Source organism: Pseudoliparis swirei, chromosome 7, assembly GCF_029220125.1.
Source record: "Pseudoliparis swirei isolate HS2019 ecotype Mariana Trench chromosome 7, NWPU_hadal_v1, whole genome shotgun sequence".
Classification (NCBI taxonomy): Eukaryota; Metazoa; Chordata; class Actinopteri; order Perciformes; family Liparidae; genus Pseudoliparis; species Pseudoliparis swirei.
The window spans coordinates 12,276,326-12,293,573 of NC_079394.1; the positions used below are offsets into that span (position 1 = coordinate 12,276,326).

The 17,248-nt window shown below is 41.4% G+C and overlaps 2 protein-coding genes across 3 annotated transcripts; one reads left to right on the forward strand and one right to left on the reverse strand.

Annotated features, from left to right (window-relative positions):
• Window positions 1-452: 452 nt before the first annotated feature.
• On the reverse strand, window positions 453-6,369 carry poli (polymerase (DNA directed) iota). 2 transcript variants are annotated; one of them, XM_056418743.1, is made up of 10 exons: window positions 6,217-6,369; window positions 5,929-6,054; window positions 5,670-5,834; window positions 4,746-4,892; window positions 4,339-4,575; window positions 4,027-4,205; window positions 3,839-3,930; window positions 3,627-3,760; window positions 2,514-2,707; window positions 453-1,789 (listed from the first exon to the last, which is right to left on the reverse strand). In XM_056418743.1, exons 1-10 carry the CDS (start codon window positions 6,299-6,301, stop codon window positions 1,049-1,051), a joined length of 2,100 nt encoding a protein of 699 aa, XP_056274718.1. In that variant the 5' UTR covers window positions 6,302-6,369; the 3' UTR covers window positions 453-1,048. The 2 variants fall into 2 exon arrangements, with proteins under 2 accessions (XP_056274718.1, XP_056274719.1); XM_056418744.1 differs by having other exon boundaries at window positions 6,212-6,292.
• A 340-nt stretch (window positions 6,370-6,709) lies between these two features.
• On the forward strand, window positions 6,710-17,245 carry LOC130196349 (RNA exonuclease 1 homolog). Its single transcript, XM_056418375.1, has 16 exons — window positions 6,710-6,863; window positions 7,671-9,085; window positions 9,194-9,289; window positions 9,585-9,843; window positions 10,654-10,994; window positions 12,301-12,441; window positions 12,519-12,633; window positions 12,717-12,788; window positions 12,876-13,016; window positions 13,173-13,286; window positions 13,877-13,950; window positions 14,063-14,167; window positions 14,495-14,610; window positions 15,024-15,162; window positions 16,466-16,586; window positions 16,751-17,245. Exons 1-16 carry the CDS (start codon window positions 6,710-6,712, stop codon window positions 16,846-16,848), a joined length of 3,501 nt encoding a protein of 1,166 aa, XP_056274350.1. The 3' UTR covers window positions 16,849-17,245.
• The last annotated feature ends 3 nt before the right edge of the window (window positions 17,246-17,248 follow it).

Here is a 17,248-nt window from a genome sequence, read left to right on the forward strand (position 1 = left end):
CACAAGCTACATGTGATGCAGGGAGCAGTTTTAAGTCAGCGAGAAGCGAGCGGACAGATCTTGTGTTTTCTGGTGTTCCACATGACGGTAAAAAAAGGCTTTGTGTGGACTTCAGTGGAAATCATCCAACCAGCTGATGAGGCCTCACTTCTACAGGCTCAGCAAAGTAATCCTGCTTTTCTAAACAATGTAGGGGGAAAAGATCATAACAATAAATCTGAAGATAAAGACTAATTTAGGTACCCTTAATATTTGGGAATTTACTTTTAACCATGTTTACAAAATGGCAACGTGACAAGGTAAAAGGAGATTTCGCAAATGATGTTCACGGCTCAGGCAAGTCAAGAAGTTTGAAGAGGTTTAGAAATCATCATGAAGTTTTATAAACAATACATTTTCAAAACAACAACTAACACTATATGTGACTACTGACAAACAGGGGTGGGCGGAAAAAAAGAGAAACGCAAATACTTTATTAAAAATTGTTGCATTTTTAAAAAACATTTTATTGTATGGACCATTATATTCTGTTTTTAAAATTTCAGGTTTTTTTGGTCGAGCTCAAACATTTCTCTGCTTTTGTCGGGATTGTCAGGGATATTGATCAACAAGGAACAAAAAAATAACAATTTTAGCTCAACGTTAATAGACAATGGAATTATTGTTCCATCCCAAAAATTACAAAAAACATTGATCAATTAACTAACTGAGTTACTTGATGCTGGTGTAAATCTAATTATAACCATTTCTTTCTCTTTTTTTGCAATGCAATTGTGTTATGTTCGGAATGATCTTTCAGACTCTTCCCTAAATGTGATCGTAAATAATGTTGCTGTATTTGTAAGTGATACATCAGAAATAATTTCCCTGATACCTGTGGTCCTCAATATATGTGTAATTACCTTTTAAGTCAATTTTATTTGTCGTAGTGTCACCAAAATAGCCCCAAATTGTGTCTTGCTCCAGCACTACTGTACAGTTCAGGAATGTGTTTATTCTGTAGACACACACATCACCTGAGAACGAGACAAAGGAGATTGTCCTTCGCTCAGGGTTTGAAATACTTTAACAGATCATTTGCCTGAGCGCCTTTCCCCACAGCCTTTCGGACTTTGGCCACCGAGCTTCTTCTCCCTGGTTTCCTGGACGACGGCGTCTTCAGGACGGCTTTCTGTTGCCTCCATCCAGACATCAACTCCCTCTGAACGTCTGGCGGAAGCTCAGAAAACACCGTCGGGTCCACATCTCCCGGGAACTCGCCGTCAGAAGATCGAGGAAATGGCGTCCTCCCTCCTTCCGTGACGTCTTCTCCCAGAAATGCGCTCGAGCCCTCGGGCCTCCGAGTCACGGCAGTCCTCGATTTCGCTTCGGCCCCTTTATCGTCTTTGATATTTTGCGATTCGCCAACCGACCGTGGCGACCCGTTTATCGTTATGTCGGGGACACAGACGACAGCCGGTGAGCTCGTTGAAAGACCGGGGCGAGAGTTTGCGAAGGCGGGAGACGACAGCTCCTTCTGGAGTTCCTCAGGGAGAAGCCGGAACACTTCAGGGTCGACATCTGGGGGCAGTCGATGCATCTCCGTGATTTTTGGGTCTGACCTCGTTGTGCTGCCGGAATCCATCTGAAGCGGAGGTTTCTTTACAGCGACAGCAGGCCTCTGTGTTCTACTCAACCCATGAAATTCTGCCCTGGAGTGACGGGGGGTTTCTGTGGGGACTGTCTTTTGAGGCGGGGTACATCGAGTCATCACGCCGCGTGCGCTCGACTGATGATCCGAGGAAGTGTCCTATTGGAGGAGGACAAATGACTTTAGGAAACTCAGAGTACCAACGTGCAATTTCTAAGAAGAGAAACTCCTGTAGGCGTCTTTTAACTGACATGATGAAATCTCTCTCAGTATAAAGTAAGCATTGTACACCAAGATACACTGAAGGCTTTTTCATTGTATGATGGAAAACCAGTATCTATTTAAAAAATAATTAATTTTCTCATTGGGTAGAAATGTTTTTATGTGTTTTACGGCACATGATTGGTACGATTTAATTTTTTTTGGGACATTTCATAGACCAGACGATAAATGGATTAATTGAAAAATAATCAAAAATTAACAAATGATGAAAATAACTGTTAGTTGCACCCCTACAACGATTCTATTTAAGTTTTAGGTGTAGATTATATTTAAGTTTATATGTGTAAAAAATCTACCAACAGCCTGAAATTACGCACAAAACATAAATAACTAACCACTACTGCGGAAAGAAAAACAAAATAGTTACTCTTGTAAATACTTATTTTATGTTTAAGATATTTCTCTCTGTATTGTTAGTTGTGATGCCGTCTTGTGTAGAATTACATTGTTTATCAATTGGGAAATAAAAAAATATAGACTACTTCCTAATGATGTTTTTTAAAAACATTTTGAACATTTCAATACCTGCAAATTCCTGGACGTAAATTATCGGTAACGTCAATAAAAAGCCACAATATGCTAGAGTCCTCCAGCGTGTCACCTGGCTTTGTGACGTGCTGTGTGTGAAGAAAGATGTGATGGAGCCCTTTCCGCCGACGGCAGCCCCCCCGGTCCGCAGGTTGCTGAAGCAGACGTTGATGAGGGTGAGGTGGAAGGCGGCGCTGCAGTCCACCATCTTGTGGAAGAGCTTCATGGCCAATGGGACCAGCTGGACCACAGCTTCATCAGCGCCGTCTGTAGAAACACGACGGAAAACAATCAACTTCATGCCAGTTTTGAATTGGAGAAAATGAAGATGATGAGCAGAGCAGCTTTAAAAAAATAAAAATAAAACGTTTTTTGGAAGAATTTAATGGGGCAAAATTTGTATAGTTTGTGAGTTAAAGTTTGACATTATCACAGAGGCTTTGTGATTATGGCATTTTAAAGCCAACGAATTAATGGTGAACAAATTAAGTAGAGTTCAAAACAGCACTAATTATGTATAAAGAAAAACATAATTAATTTCCTGGCAATATTCAAAGAAATGTTTAGAGATAGAGAAGGGGAGTATGACCTAAGGAGAGATGGCATTTGAAACAACCAATTGCTCATACAACTCTGAAAAGCTAGTGCATATCTGTCTGTGGGGTGAAGCAGTGGAATAATTTAACTGATGCCATCAAAGAAAGTAAAAATCTGGTGCAATTAAAAGAAAAAGTTTAAAAACATGGCTCTGGAGAAGTAGAGACTTGACGGTATTGATAACGTATAAGAAGTAACGGATTATGGGGACAAATGCTTGAATTTCTGGTTTGTTTGATTTGTTTTATATATATATATATATATATACACACACACATACATATATACAGTATAAGGCTCTTCGGAACACGTTTTCAAGCAATCGTAGGTTAGGGCAATTATAAGCTAGATAGCTTCAGCCTTAACCCTTTTGATCAGCCAGATTAATCTTTCTTCTTTTTTAATTCCTGGTGTTTGTATATTTTGCTGATCGTAATAAATAAACTCATTCATTCAAATTGAGTACATTCATGGCCATCAACACTAAGGACTAAATAGACTTTAAAGTATTTTTTACGGTGAGTGGAAACCTGCTCCTGAGCCGTCCAAGGTGGGACATCACATCGCCCGGCCTGGTGCACGAGCTTACCGGAGGTGACCTTTTGTCCCACGTGGTTGGGCATCGGACACTGTCGGCTCTCCCGGCTGAACCACTTGTTGGTCGCTGAGTATCTACGGAGGGTCAGCCGGAAGGTTTGGGGCTGCCTGCCGTCTTTGTGCATCCTAGTGTTCGACAGAAGGTCTGAGGGTTAGATTCAGTGGCTGGAGCTTTCAAAAGATCCCCCATGACAGTTATCTCACCTCTGCACCAGACTGCTCAGGAGCTCTTGAATCTTTTCCGAAACGTTTTTAGCTATTGATATTTTCTTGAAGGAGTCTTCGTCACTGAGAGACTGAAGCGTGAACAAAGCGTTACTTTGGTTTGTCAGACTGTCGCAACAACTTTGAGCGAAGAAGATTCAGGTCACATCAGGGTGGTGCTCATCTACCTGAGGGGCCCCGCTGGGTACCACAGCCGAGTCATCAATGCCGAGGGCCAGATTCCTCAAGCGCCGGGCACTGGGACCTCCAAACTCCTTCCCCAAGGTGTTCAATGGGAAGAGCTGAAGGTCTTTCACGCTGACCAATCCCAGGGCTTGAAGTCGCTTTGCTGTTTGGTGACCAACCCCTGAAGGATTTATCATCAGGGACATTGAAAAAAAACACCTCCAAATTTGTTATTGAAAAATATTTAAGCAATACTGCACATATAAATGGGTAAAAACAACAAAGTTACGCAATATGTGATCATGTATGTATACCCGGTACTTTGCGGAGACCGCTCAGGCAGCCCACGATGGAGCCGACGTCCTCCGGCAGCAGGCTGGTTTGCTGATTGGGTTTGAAGGCGCCCGACACCAGTTTGGCCAGTAGCTTGTTCGTGGCGACGCCAGCGCAGCCGGTCAGACCCAGCTCGCTGTGGATGGCGTCTCTCAGCTCTGCTGCAATGTGTGAACCTAAAGCCAAGCTTGGATGATCACTTGCTTTGACATCTGCACCTGAGCAGGAAAGGAAAAAACAGAAAAGTATCTGTGGCCCTGAAAAGTAAACTGTTCATGTGTTGTGAAACTGAGAGGGCAATGCAAATATTTGCACAAATGTTTTAGCTTCTGGGCTCGTTTCAGAACTCACCTCCTGGTTTCCATGAGCCAGATGTAGAGTGACTTACTGAGACGGTTGTAGACGTGTCCTTGAAATGAAAAGTTGTGCAACTCCGGTGTCTCCGCGAGCCTCCTCTCTACCATCTTTGTGATGTCCATGAAGTTTTCATCAAATCCAAGTCTCTCTACCAGTGGACAGTAAGACATCAGCAACTCTGGACGGAGGACGAGAAAAGGTCAAGAAAGAACCAAGACGTAAATATGATGTGAGCAAAAATTGAATTTCTCCAATTTAATTGAAATGGTGAGCTTGATGCACTAATGTGTGTGAGCTATATTTTATTGCATCGTGGATTTTAGAGGTTAATGTAAATGTCGAGACAGATTCTCTCTCTTTATTTCTGAGACACCAGAACCTGATATTCTGTCGTTTCGTGGTGATTATTTTATAGCTCAATTATTTTTCTGCGTCCACCTGACAGCAAATGGAACCACAGATGAGAGATGATTATACAGGACTGTCTCAGAAAATTAGAATATTGTGATGAAGTTCTTTATTTTCTGTAATGCTGATTATAGAAAACTCAATCCATATCTAAATATTAGAATATCATGAAAAAGTATACTAGTAGGGTATTAAACAAATCACTTGAATTGTCTAGTTAACGCGAAGCACCTGCAAGGGTTTCCTGAGCCTTGACAAACACTCAGCTGTTATAAATCTTTTTTTTTACTTGGTCTGAGGAAATATTAAAATTTTATGAGATAGGATTTTAGAGTTTTCGTGAGCGGTAAGCCATAATCAGCAATATTAAAAATAAAAGGCTTGCAATATTTCAGTTGATTTGCATTACAGAAAATAAAGAACTTTATCACAATATTCTAATTTTCTGAGACAGTCCTGTAGTTATCTGTTTATTGAGTCTGTTTTTGTTGTGGATTTTACTCTGAACACTAGAATTCTGCATTATGTTGCTGGTAATCCTGCCAACCTGTCAGTTTATATGACATGTCTCTGTAGTGTGTTAGATCTTCTCCTTTCACCAGCACCAGCTGAGGGCATTTCTCCTTCGCAGCAGCCACAGACATCAGCTTGGTGACACCTTGATCTCTTGCCACGTAGTTGCAGGTGACCACGATGTATTTCTGCTGAATACCTGACGACACGAGAGACGTTATTGAACCACAAAAGTATTCCGGCAATTTGTATTCTTCCGCCACACGAAGATATTTTATGGTAAATCAGTTCACCTAAAGGGACATCTCTCAGTGCAGGGTTTCTAATCATTTCCACCTGAGCATAGAAGCAGTCCAGGTCGAAATGCAGAATGACTCTGTGAGCAGGTGTTGGTCCTGGTGTCTTATTGAGGCTTGGATCTGAAACAAGAGATTATACACACACTAAATACCATCCTGCATGTACGTTAGACTGAGCCTTGTTTATATATGCATGCCAAAAATCCAGATGAAAGCCTGAATAAGTCTATACATGTATACAATGTATAGTCAGCCTAAGCCTCTCAAGTCTTCATACTTTACCAGAAGCAGCAGCGGAGACTGAATCCACGAAACTGCTATTCCACTCAGTTTCATCCTCTTCCATCTCATCCTCGCTGTTATCCATTTGGAAGTGTTTTAATATCCCAGATAAGACCGCTGTTGCTGTTGTTGTTGCGGGAGGGAAAGTGCACTAAAAAGAGAAACTGCTCTCCTGACTGCGGGTTTCAGTTCAGTTAACCGCAACAGCGCCACTTGCCGGCGCGGAGAATAACGACAACTACAATAGCACCTGTTATGGCTAGTTTTTTGTTGTTGTTTTCGTTGTTGTAGTAATGTTTCCGCGTTTAAATTAGTTTTATTTCCCGAAAAATATTAACATTCAAGGAACAAATAAAACACAATAAAATGTTGTATTTAATCATATCGGTCGTCTCGCGACTTGAACGGAGCCTATATGAACGAGGATGACGTCACGAGAACTTCTACCTACCGCGCCAGAGTCAATTAACGAGTCAAACGAAACGTGCTCCTGATGTTTTCCTCGTCTGGTCTGTTTGATGGCATAAATTGTCCTTTTTTTAAACGTGGGCTCTGCGAGCGGCCTTACTGTTTGTACAAACATGCCACGGAGTCGTCGCGGGACGCGTTTGGTGCCTCGTGTCATTCGTCGATGGTAAACTTTGCAGGTCAGTGCGTTGAGCTACAATATGCGACACATTCAGGTGTGCGTTCGCCTGTGGCCTTTTGTATGGTACAATATTTCAATTGCATGTAACTTTAGCAATTTAAGTGTGTTAAATCATTACTTTTTAAGTTTATGCTGCATGGGAAGAAAACACAGGGGCGTCGTCAGGCCTAAAATGTTGTTCAGTCCCACCTAATATATATATTTATTTTTTCTCCAGCGAGTTTGAATAAGCAAATTCTAAATACAAGAAATAACTATCGAAATCTCTTCTTTGAATTAATATATATTATTTTTCCCATTGAATTGTATATTTGACACTGAACTAGTTCATCTTTATCTCTGTGATGGAGTCCAAATGAGCATGAAATATCACAATGACCCTGAAGTTCTGTCTCTTGTGTTATCAGATACTGAATTCAAGAAAACTACAGAGCAAAATCACTTTCTGATTTAACCAATGTATGACCTGTCTCTCTAACAATGGATATCCGGCCCCCCCCCCCCCCCCCCAACAAATTGCCCATACATTCCTCGTCACACCACTACCCTTGTGGCTTAGCCCCCCTATTCTTGGAATCCTACAAACACCCCTGTGATCACACTCTGGGAATTATGTGTTAGAAGTTATCTAATTTTATTCCTGAGCACATTTGGAGTCTGTTTTCCTCTTGACTTTGTTTAAATGTGAATTCCCTGCACACTATGCCAGCACGCCCTACTTCTTATTTGTTTTTAAACTAATCTCACCCTGTATTGTAGTCCACTATGTCACTAACGAGTGCCATTGCATGTTCCTTTTGTGCAGGAGAGCAAACTGGTTATCCATCAACCGATGAGACCAAAGATGACTCCCTCCAGGAGCTGGAGCGAATCAACAAGGAGATCGAAACCGTGAGGCATGAGGTGGAACAGGAGCAGAGGCGACTGTCCCGCTACCAGACCGTATTGGCAGACAGCGTCAAAACTGAACCAAATTATTCTGTTTCCAAGTCCGAGACTGGGGCTAGAAATGTAGACGGAGGCATTTATGGGCTGTCGTCACGCGCAGACTCTACCAGAACGTACTCCCGATCCAGGAAGTACGTGGTTGACAACTCAAAACCAAGGACTGATTTGGAGTACGATCCCCTGTCCAACTTTTCTGCCGGTTTGCGATCCGGCAGCTCATCGGGTAAAGAGCCAAAAGGGAAACATGGGCCAGGTTTGAAAAGGTCACGGAACGCCGCACCGTGCGACCAAAAGAAGCCCGTCGCACATCAGTCTCAGCTTTCCCAGTCGCCATCCCCAGAGCCACTCGATGACTCAAATGAAGACAGTGTCCTGATTATTGACATTCCTCCCTCGCCCGACAGAAAGAGAGCGAAAGCTCAGAATCCGGTTGATTTCCAGGATGAAGTGGAGAAGGTCGAGACGGAGCCCGTTTTACTTCTAGATACATCAACATTTGAGAAAAAAAGAGAAAACAATCATGGTCTGTTTAATTATGAAAACAAATTGTTTGAACATGTACCCGTTGATGAGAGTGCAGTTAATTTAGCGGCCTATCTGGAAGACGTGCAAAGTGAAAATCAGAAAATTAATCAATTTCGTGCTGAAAAGGTATTTGAGCAAAGTCCGGCAAGTCCTGCCACCACAGGCCCGCAAGATCACAACGGCAACAATCGGTTGGTGGAAAAGGACAAACTCTCTTTTCAGGTTGACTTTCCCCAGTGTGAGCTGCCCCCTAGTGGTGGGGAAATGAATCCATATCATTTCCCAACAAGAAATTCCCTATTTTATGACGCTCCAGATGCTACCTCAAACTCGCCATGCGGGCAACATGCCGAGCAGGTCCAGACCGCAGAGCAGCCGGCTCAGGACCGGGTTAGCAGTCCGTGGTCTTCAGCGCTGCCACAGAGCCAGAATACGTCGAGCAAAATGCACGGATGGTTTCCGGGTCCAGCTGCTGCGCCTGAAAGCTACCCGGTGCCAGCAGAACCACTTTCACTCCATTCATCTGCGTCGAGTTTGGCAATCCCATCTGAATTATCATCCGCATCCACTGGGCAGCTTTTTGTGATGGAAGACGCCGATGAAGAATTTATAGTCATTCAGTCCAGCTCTGATGAAGAGGAGCTCAACTATTCTGAGCTGTCTGACAGTGATCCGATGGAGGAGTGCTACAGGATCTTCATGGAGGCGAATGAGGAGAAGGGGAATGAGGAGCAGCCTGACGTGTCGGTGAGTACGCCGTGGGACGAGATCCCAGATGAAGACGTTTCTCCAACCCTTGCAGTGTAACAATCGTTTTCCCCCCCTTAACCGTTTTTCACATTCACTCATTTGTAGGTTGGCACTGTGGATGTGGAGAAGCCAAAGTTTAACGTCAAACCCCAAGCATTGCCGGGAAAGAAGAGGGTGGCTCATGATGCCAAACACACAGAGGTAAGTGGTTCTTTAGCAACTATTTCTTTAAAATACGTATTTGTTGCAGCTTCTTTTTCAGTCTCAAACTTCTTCTTTTGTAATGATGCTTTCATATAAATGTCCAAAGTCCATTAACATGTTAAGGTAAGAACATTGATCCAAGCTATTTTTATTCTTTTAATCCTAGATAAATAAATATACATTAAAATGCATACTTCAGAATGGCCGATTTCATCTGGGGCAATCTCGTGTGAACATTTTTTTCAAGCCTGAATTATCATTTTTACGGTGTGGTTTGATGAGCTCTGTTTAGCAGCCCTTGGTGAAGAGCAGACCTCAGCCCCAGGTGCTGGTTCCCCTGCGTGCGCCAGCAGTGTCAGGGTTTTCCTCCCAGCCCTCCACCACCTCCAAGATCCAGCAGGCGCAGCAGAGAGCCTCCATGCTGACCGCTTCAGTCAAAGCTGGTCAGGCCTTCGTTTCCTCTGCTTGTCAGAGGAAGCCAGAGAGCCAGAGTGCATCTTTTGCTTTAGCTCAGACCCCTGAGAACCTGCAGCCTGCTCCCGTACAACATGGTGAGCATTGTTTACCTCTCGAGGATGAGATTAATGAAGGTCAATTCTTTGAAAGATTACCAATAAATTGTGAACATAAAATATCATCTGAGTAGAAAAGAAAACAATGCACATGATTGTCTCATTCCAAAGTTGAAGCCTTTATTGAATTTAAACAGTGTTACTTGTGTCCGTTCATTTTAGACATTGATGTATTATTTATATATATTCATTTATATATTTATAATATATATATATATTATTTATATAATTATAAATAATATTTATTTATATATATAATGTGTAAAACATCTTGCAGACCTGGGGTCCCATTTATAAAATAGTTTGTAGGATCCACACTAAATCATGAACACTAGAGTCTTATCAACAAAAAATCTATTTGAAAACTAAATTTGTAATTTGTGATATAGGCACATCAGCCCATGAGAAGATTATTAAAAACTGTTGATCTGTAAATATTGCAGTATTTGATTTTGAGATTTTAAGTGGCTTGCATCTTTCACAATTGAAAGGTGCTTATGGGATAATTGTGGGTCCCAAGCACAAATAACACATCTGGTTTGATTGTTTATGATGACAGAAATCCACAATTTACACTTCACTATTAGGTGAGTTTAAACATTTGAGAGCCATCTTTACAGTCCGGCCTCAATTCATAAATTATAAATGAGACCCCTGCTCTGTTTTATGTGTCGCTCAAGAAGCATTTACTTTTTGTTTTATTTGTATGCCAAGCTTTTCCCCTTCAGGTGTATGTTCGTTGCTTTGCATGGATGCGTTACGCCTGCGTGTTTCCGACTCATTCCACAGCTCACATGAACTACATCACTTTGGGCACTGCCGTGATCGGGGCGGACAACAACTTGCACTTGATCCTCCCAGAGGGCATCTTCCCTCTGGCCGGCACGTCCGGCTCCAGCCAAGTGACTTCAGTGCTCACCCCGATCAGCCAAGTGCATCCGAACACTGTCTCTGTGAGACAGATGTACCATCCGGCTGCAGTCATCCCTCTGCAGAGATACCGCACCACAGCCCCGATGCTCATTCCTGCGCCGGCACGTAAGCCTTCGCTGGCCTCGGCCTTCGCGTTGTCGCATTCGAGTCCGGCTGCTTTCGCCGCGCCTCAAGCTGCCGTCTACACCGCTGTGAAGGTGAGAAGGGAAACTGGCAGCTTTGGTTGGGAACCTATTATTTATTTTTAAAACTTTTTTTGTTTGCATTTTCAACAATACAGAGCAGTCCTTGACATCCAAATAAATAAACACAACAAAACAAACGGCACACATCCAAAAGTACTATCAGTATCCATAGTCCAGCCCACTGCGGGGACGAATGCCAATCTCTATATACACGAACACCCAGCTCAACAAACGGCCACACCCACACACAACCATCCATTTTCACATATACACAACCATCAATATCCACATATACAACTACACACACAACCATCCACATATACAACTACACACACAACCATCCATATCCACATATATAACTACACAACCATCCATATCCACATACACAACTACACACACAACTATCCACATACACAACTACACACACAACTATCCACATACACAACTACACACACAACCATCCATATCCACATATACAACTACACACACAACCATCTACACACACAACCATCCATATCTACATACACAACTACACACACAACCATCCATATCTACACACACAACCATCCATATCCACATATACAACTACACACACAACCATCCATATCCACATATACAACTACACACACAACCATCCATATCCACATATACAACTACACACAACCATCCACATATACAACTACACACACAACCATCCATATTCACATATACAACTACACACAACCATCAATATTCACATATACAACTACACACACAACCATCCATATCCACATATACAACTACACACACAACCATCCATATCCACATATACAACTACACACACAACCATCCATATCCACATATACAACTACACACAACCATCCATATCCACATATACAACTACACACACAATCATCCATATCCACATATACAACTACACACATCCACATACACAACCATCCACATACACAACCATCCATATCCACATACACAACTACACACACAACCATCCACAAACACAACTACACACACAACCATCCATATCCACATATACAACTACACACACAACCATCCATATCCACATACATACACGCACAGCATTCCCACCCACCCCCTCCCACATGTATATACTTCTACACCTTCACTCCAAGAGGCGGGCCCAACGAGGAGGAAGGGAAGGACCGAACAGTCAAACTAATTACAACAAAATAATATTAGCATTAAATACAAAATGAAATAAAATAACAAAATAATAATAAGACATTAAAATGGGTACCAAGTTCAAAGACTTAAGGCACATTTCTTCTGTTGATTATTAATAAAGACTTTATTCCTTTAGGCTGTGGCGACTAAACGTAGACTGAAGCAGAGCGAGGCCGCCAAGGAGAAAGTGCCACATGAAATCCGACAGCGTTACGTCAACATGTTCACGGAGGAGTTCCTCAAGACCACGGAGAACGTGAACGATGCTTTTGAAAAGGTGACCGTCCTGTCATCGATGTACTCCTCACTGTCGGACTACGATCCATTCCCTTCTAACCCCGGTTCTGTTGATAGGCCCTCGCTGAAGAGAAGGCCGTGTACAATCGCAGTGTGAACAAGCTCAAGTATCTGAGTGTTGCCGTGAACGCTCTGAAGAGGCTGAAGAACCAAAGTGTCCTGACGGCCAAGGGTGAAACCTTCTGGACAACCTTCATGAAATCTGATTCAACATAGCTGTTTGTATTAAATCCATTATTATGTTTTCTGTTGCAGATGATGAAAATGAAGTAAAAAGCCAAAGATCCAAAGGAAACATATCACTTGATCCTGAGTTTAAAGGAAACGGTGAGAATTGGTTCCCTTTTTTTTATGCATTTGTTATTTAATTCAAACATTGTGGCAGCGTCTCAGTGACATGTGTCTTTCCACCAGATGATGTGGCGTTATATGAGATTTTGAGGGACTATGTTCTGACTGAGGAGAAGCTGGTTGAGAGCAACTATCCTGTCCAGCACCCGGAGAAACCCGGTTCTTGTGTTCTTTTTATTGACATTAAGAAAGGCAGTGCAGACCGTGAGTGAAAACGCTTTACTCCCATAAATGCCATTTTGATGCCATTTTCACATTTGTTCACTAGAGGGCTCACTCGGCTTGTGCTGGACCATGACGGTTGATTTTTTTCTCAGCACATTTAACCAACTCTTCTGTCTACTGTGTTGTTGCTTGAAGCCCTCAAGAGGATCTGCTGTCGCTGTGGATCCACGTACTCCGTGAACCAAATGGGCAAACACATTCGTAAGGAGGAGTGTAATTATCACTATGGGAAAGGGGTCACAGAAAAAGGTGAGTGTACCGTAGTTCGAAGTCTTAAAAACGCATGTTATTGTATAGCTTCGGCCCGCCACTTCATTTTATGTGGCCCCTGACGGCTTAAAAGACATTATCACCTTTTCTTAAAGAAATGTAAAAAAAAAAAATATCCCATGCTTTTATTTTGAAGGTTTCAAATTAAATGGATTTATTATAATATTAGACATTTTCTTATGTACAATATTTCTACACTAAAATAAACAATAATCAAATTTAAAGAGTTGTTTCACAATATGTTCGGGAGTAGTTTAGACATATGATTACCTTTTCTTAAAGAAATGTATAAAAATATCCCGTGCTTTTATTTTGAAGGTTTCAAATTAAATGGATTTATGTTATAATATTGGAGACATTTTCTTATGTACAATATTTCTACACTCAAATAAACAATGATCAAATGCAAAGAGTTATTTAACTGTATGTTCGGGAGTAGTTTATACAGTGTTTCAGTTACAACCCTTTAAGGTGGGGCCACGATGCTGATGTGACCCGCGGTAAAAATGAGTTTGACACCCCTGGCTTACACCGTCGGATTATTGTGTACATTTTGAAACTGCCCACAGTGCCAGGTGGAGTGGAGACGCGCTACAGCTGCTGTGAGGGAGTCATGGGAGCTCCTGGATGTCAAGTGTTTCAGGTATGAAGAGATACAGAGAGATTATCCCCTAACTGGATTCTTGTCTAAAACCTCCTCAAATTAACTGTTGGGTAAATAAATGTCTGATCGATATCCTTTTTTATTTTTACAGGTGCATGTCCATGATTCCATCAGCCTGGATGGGTTTGTGTCCACCGTTCCCAGACAACCCTCAGATGCCAGCTGTCCTGGGGTCTACTCTTTGGATTGTGAAATGGTGATCAGCTTATTTTTAATTATACATTTGAGAACCGAACTCAAACGCATCTTATTTGTGGATGTTTCATTAGAATAGTGATGTATGGCCAAAGAAATTATCCAACTTTGGTTATTTGACAGAATGAAAAGATATTTAATACCAGAGCCTTTCCCCAATGCACTTCATATGCACCCGAGTAGTTACTATTGAACCCCCTTAATATTCACGTTTGCCTGATGTCAAAACAAAAACAACTGAGTGGGTCTGTGGGTGGACTTCACATTATTATTTATATTTAGCTGGCAGTGTAAACAACATTTATTGTGTTCACTTTGGTCCTCGTAGTGTTATACCATTCATGGTCTGGAGCTGTCGAGAGTGACTGTTGTCAACTCCAGTGTGCAAGTCGTCTATGACACCTTCATCCGACCCGATAATGAGGTCATTGACTATAACACCAGGTAATGTTTCTTAAAGAACCAAATGTCTTCTGTACACCTACTTTTCTTTCATAATAACCCCAAACTGATATGGAAACTGGCAAGAACAAAAAAAAGTGAGAAATGTTCCTTTAAAAATATTAATATTTTTTAAATGTATAGTTTTGCAAAATTCTAAATGGTCCTTGCACTTGATCCTACCAAAAATATTTTTTTTACAGAAACATTTCAACTGTGTATATATATAAATACACATACACTTAAATCAAATGGTCTTGCCGTTTAACCACAAGGCACGAGGATTTTTACATAACGCTATAACGGGCATAATATCCATTGATTACCAATACAAACAATAATCAAATGACAACTTGATGTATTTTTTGTCGGCCAGCTGTTCCATCAGTAGCCCGCGTGACACTTTACTTGTCAAGGTTTTCAGGCATCGGTGAGGAAGATGTGAAAGGTAACCGCACCTCCCTCAGAGAGGTGCAGGAGACCTTGTTGAGCTTCGTCAGCGCTGACACCATCCTGATTGGACACGGCCTGGAAACAGACCTCTGTGCCCTGAAGGTGACTTCTATGACCCCCCCCCCTGATTCTTGTTTGCATAGATTATTTCACAACATGCATTTGTTTAAACTTTCCAAATGAAGCTGTCATTTCCATCCAAAGGGACTTTTTTGATGTTATTTTAAAAGCACGTATCCCAATGTGCATTATAGAAATGTTTTTTTAATACTTTTTATTCATTTCAATGTTTTGGATTTGTATTGTTTTTTCCACAAGCATATTTCAAAACCTTTTATTTTTTTGGGAGTTAGTCATCTAGTAATATTGCAGTTTTCTAGAAGGTCAGGAGGTTGGCTTTTTATGATATGCATTATTGATAACCTGAATGGACAGGGGTCCAGGTTCAATTCTTGCGATAGTCTGGTGCCATGTCCAGCGTGTACATCGCCCAATGTCAACTAGTATTCCCCCCTCGTGTCCCTGAGCAGGATAAGTGGTTACAGATAATGGGAGAATGTACAGGAGGTTGACTAACTATTGTAAATGCCTCACGAGAAGGTTCAAACTCTGCTTTAACTTGACAAACAGAATTACAAACAACGCTACAAAGTAGCCGCTTTTCTCATCAGTTAAAAGTGTTTTGGTCAAGTTAAAAAAATGGAAATAAGACTTAAGAGTCTCAATCATGAAACGTATCCCAGATGCATAAGTGTGGCCAGAAATGAATAAGTTATAATTTATAAGGATGAAAGGAAACGGGATATATCACGGTGCGTTCATTTTACCAACATTTTTATAGAAGTGCTAATAAAGGTAAAAGCACTCTTGAGGCAACTGCATGGTGGCTTTACTGCTCTTATAACTATTATAAAAAACATGTCAATTAGTATGTCTAGAGCAAACTTTGATGTAAGAAAATACGACAAAATGTTTCTCCCTGCTCAAAGACTCTCTTGCCTATTTGCTTTTTTAATTGTTTCTTGTCTTAGCTCCACCTCTCTGGCTGGCGCCGATTGACAAATGCTGCTATTTGTAATGTGTTGATAAAGTTTTGGGGAGGGGGAAAAAGAATAATGTCGACGGCAGTCGACACTCTTGCTGTAGAGCAAATTGTTACTGGTGTATTTTCTAATCTGTAAGGGTTTAACAAATGCTATTTTGTATTTAACAATATAAGACCCACTTTGGTCAAAGGTCTCAGTCCAAGGTGCTTCCCCCTCAGATATTACTCCACCATTACACAACTGGTTTGACCTGGAGTTTGAACTTATTCGAGTACTGAGTAATTCTCACTTTTCCAAAGAAGCTTTTTTTATTACTTTTCCGGTAATAAGAGCATGGAGTATCTTCCTCCTTTCTGTAGTTGCTCCACGGGACAGTGATAGACACCTCGGTGGTGTTCCCCCACCGTCTGGGCCTCCCTCACAAGCTGACCCTCAACAACCTCACGGCTGAATACCTCAGGAGGATCATCCAAGAGAGTGGTGGGTCATCATGGATAACGACAGCCACTGACATTGAAATCCACCGTACAACTGAAACTAATCCAAATTGAAATAAAGAAATGTATTAGTGGTCTACAATATCATGCATGTTTTCCCCAATGTGTACATCTGACTAAACGCATGGCGTTAAATGTTTCTCGCAGTTTGTGGCCATGACACTGAGGACGATGCTGCTGCCTGCATGGAGCTTATGTTATGGAAAGTCAAAGAAGAAGGAAAAATGAAGAAAACATGGATGTAAATGCAGACATAAAAAAAAAAAGCATTATTATTGCTATTGTGTATATTTGAATGTCGCATCTATTTGTGTTCTGATGATGTGGGAGGGCTGTTTATTCTTTTGTTTGTTTACACCACTTACATTTGAGTTTACAGTGATAGTTGTATATTAAGTTTTGATTTGCAGCCTTAGTCCATACATATTTGTCTGACAGGGTTGGGTGTTGTCAGTATATCCAAGTAAAGGCACATAATGAAACCCCTTCTGCGTGTTTTTGTTTACAAAGTTACACCTGCGAATAAAGTCATTTAATAGTTAATTGTCCTCAATTAGATCACAGCTGTCTGCAATTAGTAGTGATTTGATAAGAGCTGATTAGCGCGTGCATATTCAAACACTAATAAATGGAATTTGTGCATGT

Excerpts from the sequence above, each read along its gene's own strand:
- poli (XM_056418743.1), bottom strand. The coding sequence starts at position 6,301 with ATGGATAACAGCGAGGATGAGATGGAAGAGGATGAAACTGAGTGGAAT. Across the intron at positions 4,576-4,745 it reads ACACGTCTACAACCGTCTCA|GTGCAGATGTCAAAGCAAGT; the intron begins GTAAGTCACTCT and ends TTTCCTGCTCAG. Across the intron at positions 1,790-2,513 it reads ACAGCACGTCACAAAGCCAG|GACACTTCCTCGGATCATCA; the intron begins GTGACACGCTGG and ends CTCCTCCAATAG.
- LOC130196349 (XM_056418375.1), top strand. The coding sequence starts at position 6,710 with ATGTTTTCCTCGTCTGGTCTGTTTGATGGCATAAATTGTCCTTTTTTT. Across the intron at positions 13,017-13,172 it reads TAAGAAAGGCAGTGCAGACC|CCCTCAAGAGGATCTGCTGT; the intron begins GTGAGTGAAAAC and ends TGTTGCTTGAAG. Across the intron at positions 14,168-14,494 it reads ACTCTTTGGATTGTGAAATG|TGTTATACCATTCATGGTCT; the intron begins GTGATCAGCTTA and ends TGGTCCTCGTAG.